General features: G+C 35.4%; 1 protein-coding gene and 1 long non-coding RNA gene across 2 annotated transcripts; one reads left to right on the top strand and one right to left on the bottom strand.

Moving 5' to 3' along the window:
• Nucleotides 1-11,456: 11,456 nt before the first annotated feature.
• Nucleotides 11,457-13,127, top strand: LOC110892533 (putative UPF0481 protein At3g02645). Its single transcript, XM_022139690.1, has one exon. It carries the CDS (start codon nucleotides 11,457-11,459, stop codon nucleotides 13,125-13,127), a length of 1,671 nt encoding a protein of 556 aa, XP_021995382.1.
• An 864-nt stretch (nucleotides 13,128-13,991) lies between these two features.
• LOC110894289 lies at nucleotides 13,992-15,411 on the bottom strand. Its single transcript, XR_002566239.2, has 2 exons — nucleotides 14,529-15,411; nucleotides 13,992-14,440 (listed from the first exon to the last, which is right to left on the bottom strand). It is a non-coding gene; the product is annotated as an uncharacterized LOC110894289 (long non-coding RNA).
• Between the last annotated feature and the right edge of the window lie 250 nt (nucleotides 15,412-15,661).

Raw genomic sequence — 15,661 nt, 5'->3', positions numbered from 1 at the left:
TCCTCTCTTAAGGTTTTAGTGGTTGTAAGGTGAATAACATCTTATTTTCCAGTTTCAAACATTTATTTCTTTGTACATATGTTGCTTATCAACACACTCATTATACTTTGGTACTTGTGAGTGTTATAGCTGATTTATAATGCATTAAATTGTACAAATGAAAACTTAGTATGTAATGTACTGGAAAATGTACTTATTTCCATGCGTAAGCCCTTAACTTTATGGGTCATGGTATTGTACATTATAATATATTCACATATACCACTTAACCTTATAATTTATAATTTTAAATGAAGACATGCGCCTTAGGAGTTCTTGTGATTATTCCTCAATTATAGATTAGTCTTAGGAAAAACTTAATCTGGAATAACTTTAGTGATAGCAATTATGTTAGAGAGTTCTTGATTATCATAAGAGACATCATGTTCGATTTATCCTAATCATCATGCTCTATTTTTCTTCTGTAGTGCTTTATCAGAAGAGAGCAATAAGGTTATCGTGTCTTAAGAGATAATCAAGTATTTAATTTAAGAGCTAATTCTTATAGAAACTTTAAATAAAGCAAAACATTTTAGGCTTAGGAATTAGAGTGGATGAGATATAGATTTATAGAAGAAAATTATAGTGAGTAAAAATTATGGGTACTAAGAATAAGGCAGACAGAATGATCACAAAAAATTAATTGAGGATCATTAATATAAGGATGATTATATGAAGAGGTTGTGATATGTCTATTACTAACATCAAAATAATAGACTACTTAAAGTTCTACTTAAACGAAGACAAAACAGCTTTGGCCAGAAGTGTAATCATTTAAGCATGTGTGCAAAGTGGTTGTAACAAATCAGCTTTGGCCAGAAATTGAGACAATCACTTTAGTTATGCACTTGTTAAGTATGCCATCTATGAAGGAATTAAATCAGCTTTGGCCAGATATTAAGACATTCATGTTTATGATGCACACTTAACATGGCTTTCGTAATACTTGAACGATAAGTAGATGTATCAAGTCAGCTTTGGCCAGAAATGATATATCAAAAACTCATTCAAGTTAAGCCATTTTGGTTTTGTAAAACATTATTTGATCCTCATTAATTAACTAATTAATTACAAAAACCAATCATTTAAAAGCAAACCACCCGTTAGCGCGGATCGAACTCCGCGGTGAGTTCGCTGGGTGGTGCAGGGGAACAGCGTGCCCCCGCACGGGGTTCGGGGCGAAGCCCCGAGCTAAATCTTAGTTCACATTAAACAACCTAAAATAATGAGGTTTCGAGTCAAGTCTCGACTGAGTTATGAGATCTCGAGTCAGTTATGAGGTCTCGAGTCGTAACCTTGTTGTCTCGAGTCGGAACCATGGTCTCGACTACTATATCTTATGAGATCTCGAGTCATGATGAGGTCTCGAGTCGCAACCACGGTCTCGAGTTATGACGTTATGGTCTCGAGTCGCAACCTTTGTCTCGAGTTATGACGTTATGGTCTCGAGTCGAGACCTTTGAGTCCATATGATTTCGAGTCGAGACCTTATGGTCTCGAGTCGAGATCTGTTGGTCTCGAGTCGAGACTGATGGTTTAAGGACCTGATGATTTCGAGTCGAGACCCTATGGTCTCGAGTCGAGACCCTATGGTCTCGAGTCGAGACCCTATGGTCTCGAGTCGTAGTCTGATGATCTCGAAGCTTCCTGTCAACAGCTGTTAATTGTGATAACATAACCGAAAATTCGAAATCTAAGGGATTAGGAGATATTATTTCCTGTTTTAAGATGATCTAATTTTATCAACATATTTCGAAAATAGTAATTGTTTATCTAATAACAGTTTTCGAATAAAGTTAAAGATAAAATTGGATCAAACATGGAAAAAAAAAACACTCATTAATCCTAAAACATTCCAAAACATAACAGAATTTTTCGAATTTTCTCAAGAACATGATGAACCCTAAAAACATAAAACATAAAATCTGGAACCCGAAACCTGAATATTAATAATTTTCTAAACAGATTTCGGCTAAAACATAAACCAGTTAATTTCGAATAAACATATGATTAAGCTTTTATCTGAAAACAATGATCTCGAGTGGACAAGACCGACTCGAAACCGGCTGTTATGATTCATAAGGTTTCAAAAATTCCGTTTTCCAAGTTTCAATCCCAGAATTATGGATACAAAAACAGAACTGACTAATCAACATATGCTCTGATACCACATGTTGAATCAGTTCTATTTTAGGCATAATGGAAAACATGAAAACATACCTTTGATTGCATCAGTACAGGCCAGCAGAGAATCCAGATGTAGATGTAGCAATAGTGTTTGACATAGTTGTCAGTTTGGTCTGGTTCCTCCTTAGGGTGCAATCTAATGATGGTGACTAAGAAAACCGAAAAGGGTATCGGTTGTAGGAGAGGAGGTCGAGCATTATGATGTTATGGCTAATAGGGTGTCTGATTGTGTAACTGAGTAACCCCTTAACCTCCATATAATTCTCCTTATATATGCACCCAAGAGGAAACCCTAATTAGTTAATAAGGGTAATTGGGCCCATCAACAATTACCAACTAATTATTTAATAGGTTATAATATATTTTGATCTCTATAATGTAAATGATTATGATGGCTATAGATTAAATATCAATACGTAATATATTTAATCTTACAGATATGACTAAAAATATACCAACACAGCGGGAATTTGATCGGTATCGGTTTATTTTGTTACGTCACCTACACTCATTACAGCAACCCATAGAGAAAAAAGATCTTGATATGATCAAAAAATACTGACACGTAAATTACATCGATAAAAAACAAACGCAAGTTACATAAGACTATGGGGTATGGGGTATGGGGCGGGGATTGGGTACAAACGCCTACGTCACCACCCCGGGTGAGCTTGGGTTTCGGCGTGGCCCCTTAGGCGGGGGTTTCAGCCCGGGCGTTGGGCGGGGCTACGAATAGGGTTGGCAAATCGTGTCTTAGCAGGTTTAACAGGTATCTATAACGCAAACAATAAAAATTTTAAACATGAATACGACTCGTTTAACTACTTTATATCCAATGTCTACAAGACAGATGTATATTTTATGCACCTAGAAGAAAAAATAATGGATCCTAACTTTCAAATTTTGATTATTTTTAAAAACGTAAAAAATCACATGGTGTACTTTTCTGTTATCGTGTTTTAGCAGGTTACCTACAAGTTACCTATTGCCAGCCTTAGCTACGAACATGACATGGCGGAACCTCGTTGGCCAAGAACACTAGCCCTTTGAAATTGGTTTTTTTCCACGCCACCCCAACCACGCCCCACGATACCCCTTTGAAATTGGCTTTCGGTCTTGGGTGCCACATACTCCACGTGTCGCACCATGCCCCCAACCCACGCCCCACAATACGTCACGGTCTAAGATATATAAAAGAACCACATAACACATGTAAAAAACCATAACACATGTAAAAAACCACTAAATGCCACATATAAAAAAAGCTTAAAAACAAATGTACATGTAAAAAACACTAAATACCACATATAAAAAAAGCTTAAAAACAAATGTACATGTAAAAAACCACTAAATACCACATATAAAAAAAAGCTTAAAAACAAATGTACTGTTCATTCACTTTATCCACTAAATACCACAAATAAAAAAAAACTTAAAAACTATTGTACATGTAAAAAACCACTAAATACCACATATAAAAAAAGCTTAAAAACAAATGTACATGTAAAAAACACTAAATACCACATATAAAAAAAGCTTAAAAACAAATGTACATGTAAAAAACCACTAAATACCACATATAAAAAAAGCTTAAAAACAAATGTACTGTTCATTCACTTTATCCACTAAATACCACAAATAAAAAAAAAACTTAAAAACTATTGTACATGTAAAAAACCACTAAATACCACATATAAAAAAAGCTTAAAAACAAATGTACTGTTCATTCACTTTATCTTTTATTAGTATACAATGTTTTGTGAAAAGTCTGCAGTTATATATGGGAAGGCACTAGTAATGTTAAATGTGTTGAAATTACATACGGGAAGGCACTAGTAATGTTAAATGTGTTGAAAGTGAGCGACTATGACCCATGTATGGACAATGGGGAAAAATATACAGAAATATAAAAACTTTGATACAACACTAGTTTAATAAATTCATATTTTCTTGTGACAAAAGCCAAAAGTTCTATAAATATGGTATATGTTGATATTATAAATGCAATGTTTTAAAAACCGAATTTTAAACTATACCGAGTTCGACATAGATATGGTTCAACCGGTTGTACAGTATTGTATTTAGCAGCGGTTCAACCGTGTTGGCTAGTTAACCCTATAACTCTAGAAAAATACAACTTCAACTTGAAAAATAATCCAAATATACATGATTCCAGAATAAAAAGTAATCCAAAAGTTAATCCATAATAAAAAAATACTTAATTTTCCACAATTTTTTAAATGAAAGTGTACAATAAGTTTATGGTATTGGAGTGTTAAATGCATCAAGTTTACGATGAAATACGGAATATTCGAAGGTCGTGAGTAGCATACGCAAAAATTGAGAACACTAGGTTAATTATCGGAAATATTGTAGGTCGGTTATTATCTTAATATCATATTTTTAATAGATATAAAAATCAAATTTGAAGATTTCGCAAACCATTTTGAACGTTAGAACCGGTAGAATCGGATATGTTGGGGATATATGATGTGCTAAAAGTAGTTCAACTAAATTAACCCAAAACTAGACACTAAATAATATTCTAGACTCTCTAAAAACTAAACTACTAACATGCAAGTGAACCTATCGACCTAGTAAAGCTAAAGTAAGTCCGGATATCAAATTCATGAGACTCCTATTGAAAACGTGAACTAGACTCGATTACTTATCTACACTACTGATTTTATTGTTTTTAATTATTTCGAGGGAGGTTTCTAACAATCCTATTACAATATTAATTAAAGCAAACTCAGACACGAACTATGACTGTAGACGAGATCATATGATGGTAAAAGCATTACCTAGGTCAGAATCCTACACATGAATGACAAGTTTTCTATCGATAATGGAACTATTGTGGAACCGGGATCTGATTGTGCTAAACTCAAAAGGATGATCTAAGGACCCTCGACCCTTCTCAAGGATTTACCTTAAAGATTCCTAAAAGTTGTTAAGACTACCAATTAAGTTAAGTGGATTCCCTCACGAGCTTTCCAACTCTAATAATGAACTACCCGCTAGACAATCTACCTCACAACGCGAAAGTCTCAATACACTAAAAAGTGCAAAGGGTAACTAATGGAATCCTGATTAGACTCAATTAGCAAGGAGTGGCAGGCAAACTCGGGAAATCTCATCACGAAGGCTTTACTCCTAGAAACCTAACACTCAAGACAAAATAACCTACAAACCATACTAACTTGTATAGGTTTACATAATAAGATTAAATGAGATATCCAAAATAACCAACAAAATACATTGTTTAAAACCCTGGGTTTTGGAAAATATATCTCGTATGCGATTGCAAGACAAAACCCGCAAAAACGGTATCATCTATGATGTAACGTAAGAACTCCCAAAAGTCATGAACTATCGATCACAATTAGGATCCAATTGCACTTCCACATGGTCAGGACTGGCCAGGAGCGGGGTTTGTCAAACCCAACAAATCTATTCTACTGTTTCGCAGTCATATCAACACCAATGGTTACTTATAAACTGAAACACTACCACGAGGGCTTCCTGTAACAACAGGTAATTAACGGCTCTTAATTACGCAATTAACAAACGTATAAGGCGATAATAAATAGTGTTTTCGACAACTACTCATACCCACATCCACGACCTCCTACTTGAACCATTATACACACCCTTACCCTGTATAAGAGAGTGTTAGAGAGAGAGAACTCACGACCTCCTCTGGTGATTTGGACAGTTAGCTGAAGAAGCAGAAGCAGATTCAAGCAGTAGTAGTAAGGTAATAGACTACTTTCGCCTATTTTATTATAGTGATTGGGTTCATATAATAACTCTTTTGACCTGATTGATAGCTTTTGAGATATGTGAAATTTTATAACAGTTGATAATGAAGAGCTTTAAAATAATAATAAAACCTAGTGCATCAATATCTTGCTTTTCATAGTGTTTTGATTAATTAGTTAGATTTAAATTTGTGAATTTGACCATGTTATGTTTGAACTGGTAACATGTTATTTTATCAAGATTATTTGGGTGGGGATTACTAATTACTTATTGAATGGACCAATTTTGAAATGTAATCTCCATTGTTGATTTGTTATATGATGATTGTGCCCGCCCATTTTAGCTCATATTATGGTAATTGGTCTCATACATTAGCTTCTCTTGAGCAATGTTAGATGCGTGAATTTAGCTTTTCAAGTCCATAATAACTTCATTAATCTGATTTTGACTATAAACAACTTTACAACATGGTGCATCAAGAATGTTTAAAAAATGCACTTGACCTGATTAAGCCGTAGAGATGATTGTACTAACTATTTATAATTAATAATTTTGAATTCTTTTCTAAAGTGAAGTTAAAAATTTATTGCTAGTTTATTTATACTCTATATATTTTGATAACAGCTCATCGTCTATTTCTATCAACTGTTACCTTTTCAGGTAGGATCGATATCCAATAATGCTGATGCTTTAGCTGACCTGCTTGAAGCAGAGTAGACGTATGATACAGTTTTTGTATTTGCAAATATTTATGCTCGTTTACTTACAAACGAGTCATTCTGGGTAGTGTTTGACTTTAAAAAAACAACTTATTTACAGAAGTAGTACATAAAACCGGTCAAAACAAACCGATTTGTGTTAAAATTTGACAATTTTGTTTTGGTGCAGAGGTTGCTGAAGCAAGGTTTAATGAGGTTATGACATAGAAACCTGTCTCGTTTTTCTTCAAGCTCAAGTTTTGAATGTTCAGTCAAAACGGTGATTAGCCAAATCCCTGACTTCGTCGATCCTTTTGCTCATATGTAATATGGGTCAGATCACATCTAGTTGGATTTGACTTAAGGGTGTCAATTGTGTCAGATTTGCGAGTTGACAGGTTATAATCTAATGGTTAGACAGGTCGTAAACGGATGCGACTTGTATTAGGTATTAGTTTTGTAGTTTGAATATATTAGAACTTGCTTTCTAATGCTTAATTTCTAGATTTATGTTATTGTATTTGAGGTGAATGTTGCAAAATACGTTTTCTAAGTTATAGATTTTTTTTTTTTTTGTTATTTTAGCAGGAAAATTTGGATTTTAATTTTGTTTTATTATTATTTTGTTTAAAAAGGCTAGTTCGTCCGAAATGTGTCACAAACATAACAGAGTTTATATCTATTTTTCTGTCGGAAATGTGTAAAAAATTATCGATTTTTTTTAAAAAAAATTTGTTTGTCGGAAATGCGTCACATACAAATACATGATTTTTATGTTTTTTCGTAGGAAATGTGTCACAGAAAAAAATTAGATTTTTATATTTTATTTTTTTATTTGTTGGAAATGTGTCGCTAATAAAAAAATTATCAAAAATATTTATTATTGTATTATCATTATAAATAATATAAATATAAATGATAATTAAGAAAAGTGGTAGAAAATGCGTAGCAATTTCCGACGCTCATTTTCTGTCATAATGGGTAGGAAAATGCGTAAGAAACCAGTTTCCTACGAGGGGTTTTCCTACATCATGTATTTGTCACAAATGCATGGGAAAGCCTGTTTTGTGACGCATTTCCTATGAAAACTGGTGTAAGAAGTTTCAGATTTTCTAGTAGTGCTGGTCCTTTATATCTGCTACTGATAATTCCTCCCATTTGTCTGTCATCCAGCGCCAGCAATCTTCCCCATTACTAAAAGTTACTCTATTAATGTCGTATAACAGACCTGACCATTGAGCCCATTCGCCATCATTGATTGGAGGCCGAGACCACTCGATGTTCCATTGATTTTCGTTTTCGAGTCTGATAACAAGGTCCGCCACTTTGGCATCTTTATTCTTCGCGATCTTAAATAAGTTTGGGTATTTATCAGCAAGCGGCATCCCTCCGGCCCAGTTGTCCATCCAGAACTTTGTCTTTGTTCCATACCCGAGTTTGACAACTAACTTTTCTTTCAGCTTTAATCCTTCTTTTGCAAGTTCCTTATGTGCCGCCGTAATGTCTTTCCAAAGTCCTGCATATCTATTGTCAATTGGTATGTGTTTCTTACTTCTTTTGCTTTCATGAATTGCCTTGATGACCTTCGCCCATAGAGCTTCCGGATTCATTTTGTATTTCCATCCCCATTTAACCAATAGAGCTAAGTTTGTATTTTGCAAGTCTCCTATTCCAAACCCGCCATACTTTTTGGTTTTGTCATTTTGTTCCATGCAATCCACCGGATCTTATTCTTACCGTCTTTTCTTCCCCACATGAAATCCCTCCGTATTGCGTCTAATGTTTGTATTACTTTCTTTGGTGCCAAGTACATCGAGAAGTGATAATTCGGTAAAGCTCCCATTACCGCTTTTGCTAAAATCATTCTACCTGCAAAAGAAAGACATTTGGCCTTCCACGCCGATAATTTTGTGTTAAACTTGTCCACCACGGTCTTCCAATATTTTATTCTTTTCATGTTTGCACCAATAGTCAACCCAAGAAAACCGAACGGCATGCTACCTTTCCTGCACCTTAATTTATTGGCCATGTTTTCTAATTCTTCCTCTTCTACGCCTAGGGCTGTAAACGAACCAAACGTTCAGCGAACAGTTCGTGAACTGTTCGGCGGGAAGTTCGTTTATGTTCGTTCGATTAGCTTAATGAACGAACTCGAAAAAAAAAATTTCGTTCGGTTAGCTTAGCGAACGAACACGTACACAGGTCTCGTTCGTTCAACTGCGTTCGTGAACATTCGGTAATATGTTCGGTTATATTCGTTCATGTTCGTTTGTTTATATTAAAAAAAATAAATAATAAACCTTTTATCTAAACATATGGAAAATTTGAAACCATATTTTTTTTCTAAGACATTTTTGGGGATAATTATGTCTAAGTTTGTTAAACTTGATTCATCGTTTGGTGGTGTAGTTGACTTCTTGTGTTTTAATTTATCATTTGATGGCTGTATTTAACTACTTATATCAAATGTTTAAGGATAACAATGTTTTTATGTTTTATTTTCAAGTTAAATATTCGTTTGCGTTCATTTTTATTTGCTTTCATTTGTTTGTGTTCGAGACCAGTGTTCACGAACTGTTCGTGAACAACTGAATTTGCTTAACGAACGAACACGAACACAAACTTATGTTCGATATGCGTTCATGAACAGTTCACAAACATGTTAATTTCCTTAACGAACGAACACAAACATGGCTTTGTTCGTGTTCGTTCGGTTCGTTTACAGCCCTATCTACGCCCACCTTTTTTTTAAACAGTAAAATTCTATGATTATAGAATAGGGCCAGCATATGCTTTAAAACCCAACATTTTTTAATTTACTAACGAATTTATTGTTTTAATAATAAAAAGTTAATGAACATTGAACCATGTCACCGTTCAAAAAAAAAAGCATAGTTTTATCGTTTCTGGAATTCTCCATATTGCAGGTGAAATTTGATGTTTTCAAATCTTTGAATGTATGTGTAGTGTGTACAGCGTAAGATGAATTAGATCTTCTCACACCAGCTAATTCTTTGTTTTTATATATAACAATGATTAACATGGATAAACAATATTCTATGTGAATTATTACTTTTACCTAATATCTTCAAAGTTCAGGCCAACATAAAAAATTAAGTGGTTTATTATTTTTTTTTATAATTTATAAACAGCTACAAATCGTATGCGAGTGTATAATCGTTTCTAGTAGCTAATTCCGACCTCATAAACATAAAAATAGAAATTAGAATATATACTTTGTTGCTTTAATAATAAAAAAGTTTATAATTTATGTTCAAAAGGGATGTTATTAATTGTAGTATGGTTTTCTTCTGGAATTCTCCTTTGTGGGCAAAATGATGTCAACTTTTCCTTATCTCGGGATGCATACGTGTACAGCGTAAGGTGAATGTGATCTCTTCACACCATTTAATATTTTGTTAACATATATTTAACAATGATTAATGTGAACAAACAATGTTTTATATGAATTATTACTTTTACCAATACGTTCAAAGTTTAGGCCTACATTAGATATTTGACAAGATTATTTATTCGTCGGTTAGTGCATACCATTTCTAGTAGTTAGTTCCGACTGCATAAAATAAGAAAAAGAAATAGATCAATATATTGGGGAGGGATGGGAAAGGACAGAAAGAAAACACACAAGAAAATCTTATCTAACATTTTTTTTTAAATTAGGGAATGTAAGTTAAAAGTTAGCGAACGTTTTGTAACTAAAAATACAAAAAACAAAAAGCGTCGAGCTGGGGGATTTTTTATAAAAAAATTTAAAAATTCAGTTTTTAGCATACATATATATATTTATGAACGGACATATATAAAAATAATGAAGGAAATTAGAATCTTTGCTTGATATACAGTTCAAAGTTCTTAATAGTATTTATGCTTTCTTCTTAACTCAATTATGAACTGATAGCTATTAAGAAACGTGGCTATGTGTGGAAAAGCAATTTTAACGATTGATAATTGAATTGGAATGAAGGTTGAAATTTGGTGAAGGTTACAAGTATCATGAGTTTTAATGGTAAAGGTTGCAAAGCGTCCAAAGTTTTAATCAGGATGCAAGATTATGAAAATACCGTTGCTGCTGACGGTCAACTCACAGAAGGTTGTAAATTGTTGAAATTTGCAAACGACGTGGCCAACAGTGATTTTGGGGTCTGAACACAGGGTTATAAACCAATGTTTATACTGAAAGGTATGGTTAAAGAAATGATTTATGTTACAAGGCAGTTACCTTTGGAGTTGCAAGTATTGTCGTGTGGTCCATGGTCGCGAACCTGGCGCGTGAGGGGGCAAGTATAGACACTTACCTCTGGGGCTGCAATCATAGGGTAGTGACCTTGGGGGTTATCAATAGTTGCATAGACCCGCTTATTGGTGAATGTAACATTAATTTTAAGCATAAAGCTAGCTAATGTAAAAATATGTTATGTAAAGCATGTAACGATAACTAAAATATACAATGTATGTTTTAAACCCGCTACATGTGTAGCGCGATGATAACCCACTAGTTTGAATTATTTCAGAAAGTTACGTTTAGACATGACTCATTAAGTATTTTTTATTTGTCATCTAGAAACACCTAATGTTTTTACCTTGTTTTTAAATATAAAAGCAATGCATGATTAAGGGAGATAATAATTCTCTAAACGAATTAATATTTTATACTACAATTAGCACGAGTCCATACCAACTTTTATCTATATAAACACATCACATTTACATAATTTATGTGCTAATTAAGTTCCACCAATTGTTACTATGGCTTCCATAGACCCATCCTTGATTTCAGACCCTGAAGAGCAAAAATGGGTTGTAGAAATCAGGAAAATCTTGAACCATCAGCTCCAAATAGACGTTGAAACCCCATCTGTTTCGCTGTTTCGTGTACCTGAAACCATAACCACAAAAAAGCCCGAAGCCTATGAACCACAGCAGATAGGGCTGGGTCCGATTCATCACTTTCAGCCGCGCCCATACGAGAAGATGGAGCAGAAAAAACTTGGTGTCATACGAAAGGTCCTATGGCATAACCAAGTTAAGGATTTCGAACTCACTGTCCTTAACAAAGTTAAAAAAATTGTCCCCATCGTCCGATCATGCTATGACATGTTCCTAAAAGGCGACGATGAGCACTTGGCTTGGATTTTCGCCATTGATGGTCTCTTCTTGCTTAATATGTTCCACACCTATAACATGAACATAGATAGAGAAATGGAAAAGTATCTATGTCGCTTAAAGAACACGATCAAAGAAAAGATTGAAAGTAAAAGCATAAAGATTGAAGAAAGCGTGGACATTCCTCGACTTCTACTTCGTTATGAAGGAATCTTTGTCACTGAAGATAACTATACTGAGTGGGAACAGGCATTCAGTCTTCCTCATTATGAGCCCCAACTACCCAAAGTTGGTCCCGAATTAAGATCCATGGCGCAAGATGTAATGATGGTAGAGAACCAAGTGCCATTTATCGTCTTGAAAGAGATCTACGATGCTTTGCATTCATCGTCATCATCAGGTACTTGTTCCTCTCATGACTCAGCCAATAACTTGTTCTTTTCACCTTCCAAGTTTCATATCTTTTGTAAGATCCATTCGCCCCTTAAGCTGTGTTTGAAGCGAATAGCCCCGTATAAGGTGGATCATCTACTCCAGTATATGTATAACTCTATAGTAGAAAACGTCCCTGTACGAAAACCAACTGAGTTTGTTCCAGAATGCAGTATATCACCGATTTTTCAGGCTGTTAATTTTGTTAAACAAATTCCATATAATGAGATTGTTCAAGCATATGAACAAGCTATCTCAATTCTAGAATCTTTCTGCCAAAGTGAACCTGTTATCCCTTCAGCTTCCGAACTACACGATAAAGCTGGATTCAGGTTTTATAGCCTGGAAGAAGACCAAGGCGTTAAAAAGATACGCATTTCTGGGAAGGATGTTTACCTGCCAACGGTTACTTTGAACACAGACTCAGATGTCATATTAAGAAATTTGGTTGCATACGAAACATTAACAGCCAAGTCCTATAGCTTGCTGCCCCTTACAGAATTCATGTTTTTGATGTGTGCACTTGTTGTCAATGAGAATGATGTCAAGAGACTCGAGAACGTTATCAAAGGTGATTTGGATGCGGGTGAAGTTTCCAAACTCTTTACTGAGATGCGCGGTTCTTTACCGCCCATTAAAATGGAAAAGGAATCAAAAGTACAGGTAGTGATCGATGAAATTAACAAGGTTTATAATAGTAGGCTGCAGATGAAGCCGTATTTGTTCTTCAAGAAGCTTGCACATTGGTTGCTGTCGGCTTTGAGGGTTATTGGCGGTTTTGTTGGATCTTCATGGAAGATTGTGGCTTTCATTGTTAGTATCGTGATGGTAGTCTTCTTAACGTTGCAAGCTTATTGTGATGTTTATGGCTGCAACAAATAATTAAAACGGTCATATTTGGCCTAGCTAGCTTGGTCACCTTATGTTTTCTGAGTTATTATTATCTTTATCAGTGTGTGTTAAGTTAAGTTTCAAGTTTTTAGTAGCAACCTTTGTTGGGATGTTCGTTTTCAATAAGGATGTGTTGATCTGTCATGTTAAGTTAATTGGTTTACTATAAGCTCTTTTTATCAATCGACTATTTTATATCTAACTAGTGTTATTAAATCCGCGCGTTGCGCGGTGAGTGGGTATCAGTTCGTTTAATAACGGTACTCACACTCGTTATAGCAACCAATTGAGAAAAAAAATCATGATATGCCTAAAAATATACCAACACAGCGGGAATTTGATCGGTATCGGTTTATTTTGTTACGTCACCTACACTCATTACAGCAACCCATAGAGAAAAAAGATCTTGATATGATCAAAAAATACTGACACGTAAATTACATCGATAAAAAACAAACGCAAGTTACATAAGACTATGGGGTATGGGGTATGGGGCGGGGGTTGGGTACAAACGCCCACGTCACCACCCCGGGTGAGCTTGGGTTTCGGCGTGGCCCCTTAGGCAGGGGTTTCAGCCCGGGCGTTGGGCGGGGCTACGAACATGACATGGCGGAACCTCGTTGGCCAAGAGCACTAGCCCTTTGAAATTGGTTTTTTTTCCACGCCACACCAGCCACGCCCCACCATACCCCTTTGAAATTGGCTTTCGGTCTTGGGTGCCACATACTCCACGTGTCGCACCATGCCCCCAACCCACGCCCACAATACGCCACGATCTAAGATATATAAAAGAACCACATAACACATGTAAAAAACCACTAAATACCACATATAAAAAAATCTTAAAAACAAATGTACATGTAAAAAACCACTAAATACCACATATAAAAAAAAGCTTAAAAACAAATGTACTGTTTATTCACTTTATCTTTTATTAGTATACAACTAGTAGATGACGCCCGCGCTTCGCGGCGGGTATGCTTTTCTATTAACAGGAAATGATGTACTAAACATAAAAGTCTAAAGGTTGTAGGTTAACCCAACCGGCTTCTTGTTTTGAAATATATTTCTGAATCATATACCCAGCCTGTTCCAGATCTTTGTAATGTTATAAACTAATCAGTCACTTGAAGTTGGTTCCTTTCATGGAAGATTTGAGTTTCAAAATGCCATCTATACACCTTGGAAGCAGCAGGCAATTTTAGAAAGTTTGTGGTGTGCCCAAGAAAAATGCCATCTATACATCTTGGACCTGAGTAAGAAGCTATGAAACAGCGGCAACTCACAAACATAAACAGTCGGACCTACAACAGAAGACGCTAACTCAAAACCAATCACAAGGTAAAAACACAAGAAAAAAAACCATACAGTACGACTTCGGAGGAAACGAACCTGATGAAGAAGATGACAAACCAAAAGTAGCGCTCCCAAAAGGCCAAAATGAGGTCGACTGACTGGGACGGTGCTGGGGATGGCTATCATGAGCATAGCCATGTCTTTTTTTTTTCAGGGTAAAACATCATGGTCATACTCTACAATTTTCTCAAAATCTAATTCTTTTCTAACATTATAACATAACTTTTATTAACGTCCAACAAAAAACACCATTTATTACCAAGAAAAAAAATCCAAGGATCGGCTAACATAATATTAGCCCAGCCATACAACATAAATACACAAGCATAAGAACAAAAACAAATCATCATAGACCCATACAAGATAACTCAAACATAACTATTTGTATAAAAATAACACAGCGGTTTGTAATTTTGTTCAAAAAGTGACCAAGATTCTTAAAACAACATTCTTTGACGCTTATAACAACCACCTTTGACGACTTTTATGAGATTCGTAGAGCATCTAACCTACCAGAAACCAGAGTTGCGGTCGGAGCTTACCACACGATCGGTACCTACGCGTTTGCCGATCTACGCCAAAATGGGACAAGCATGACAAATCTGACTTGCCGGAGTTCTGCAGGAACCCTAGGCGCTACTGGTATGGTCGCCACCATCACCATTAACATCTGGTATATCAACCACACTCATCGCCGCTGGAAAAAGGGGGCAAAAGACAGAGACGGTCACCGAAACACGGTGGGCGGCCTACCGTAGGCCATGGCCGGATCCCCTTCCGTTCGCTCCCTCTCTCTCTTGTACGTGAATGGGTGGTTGCGGTTTGTGATTAGTCGGAAAACTGGATCAATTTGAAGGAGAGTAAGGTGATTTGGTTGAGTTTGAGGGTTGTGTTGAGACTGAAGATGGCTTTCTGAGAGCATTCACATTCAATCCACCATATTTACACCCTAAATTACACTAAAAAACACTATATTTTCTCTCTCTTTTTCAATTAAATAATATTTTTTATACCTTTATCATTATCTTTTCTCCCTCCCCTACTCACAACCACTTTCAAAATATATTAAAAAAATATAGGGGGTGAACAGTGTCCCCCCAAATATACAAATGAACAGTAACATTTTATCTCTTCTCCACTCACAACCACTTTTTATACTCTTTATATTT

This window comes from Helianthus annuus, chromosome 12 (genome assembly GCF_002127325.2).
Source record: "Helianthus annuus cultivar XRQ/B chromosome 12, HanXRQr2.0-SUNRISE, whole genome shotgun sequence".
NCBI lineage: Eukaryota > Viridiplantae > Streptophyta > Magnoliopsida > Asterales > Asteraceae > Helianthus > Helianthus annuus.
The sequence above is the reverse complement of the archived record's forward strand: the minus strand, read 5'-3'. Positions and strand labels throughout refer to the sequence as shown.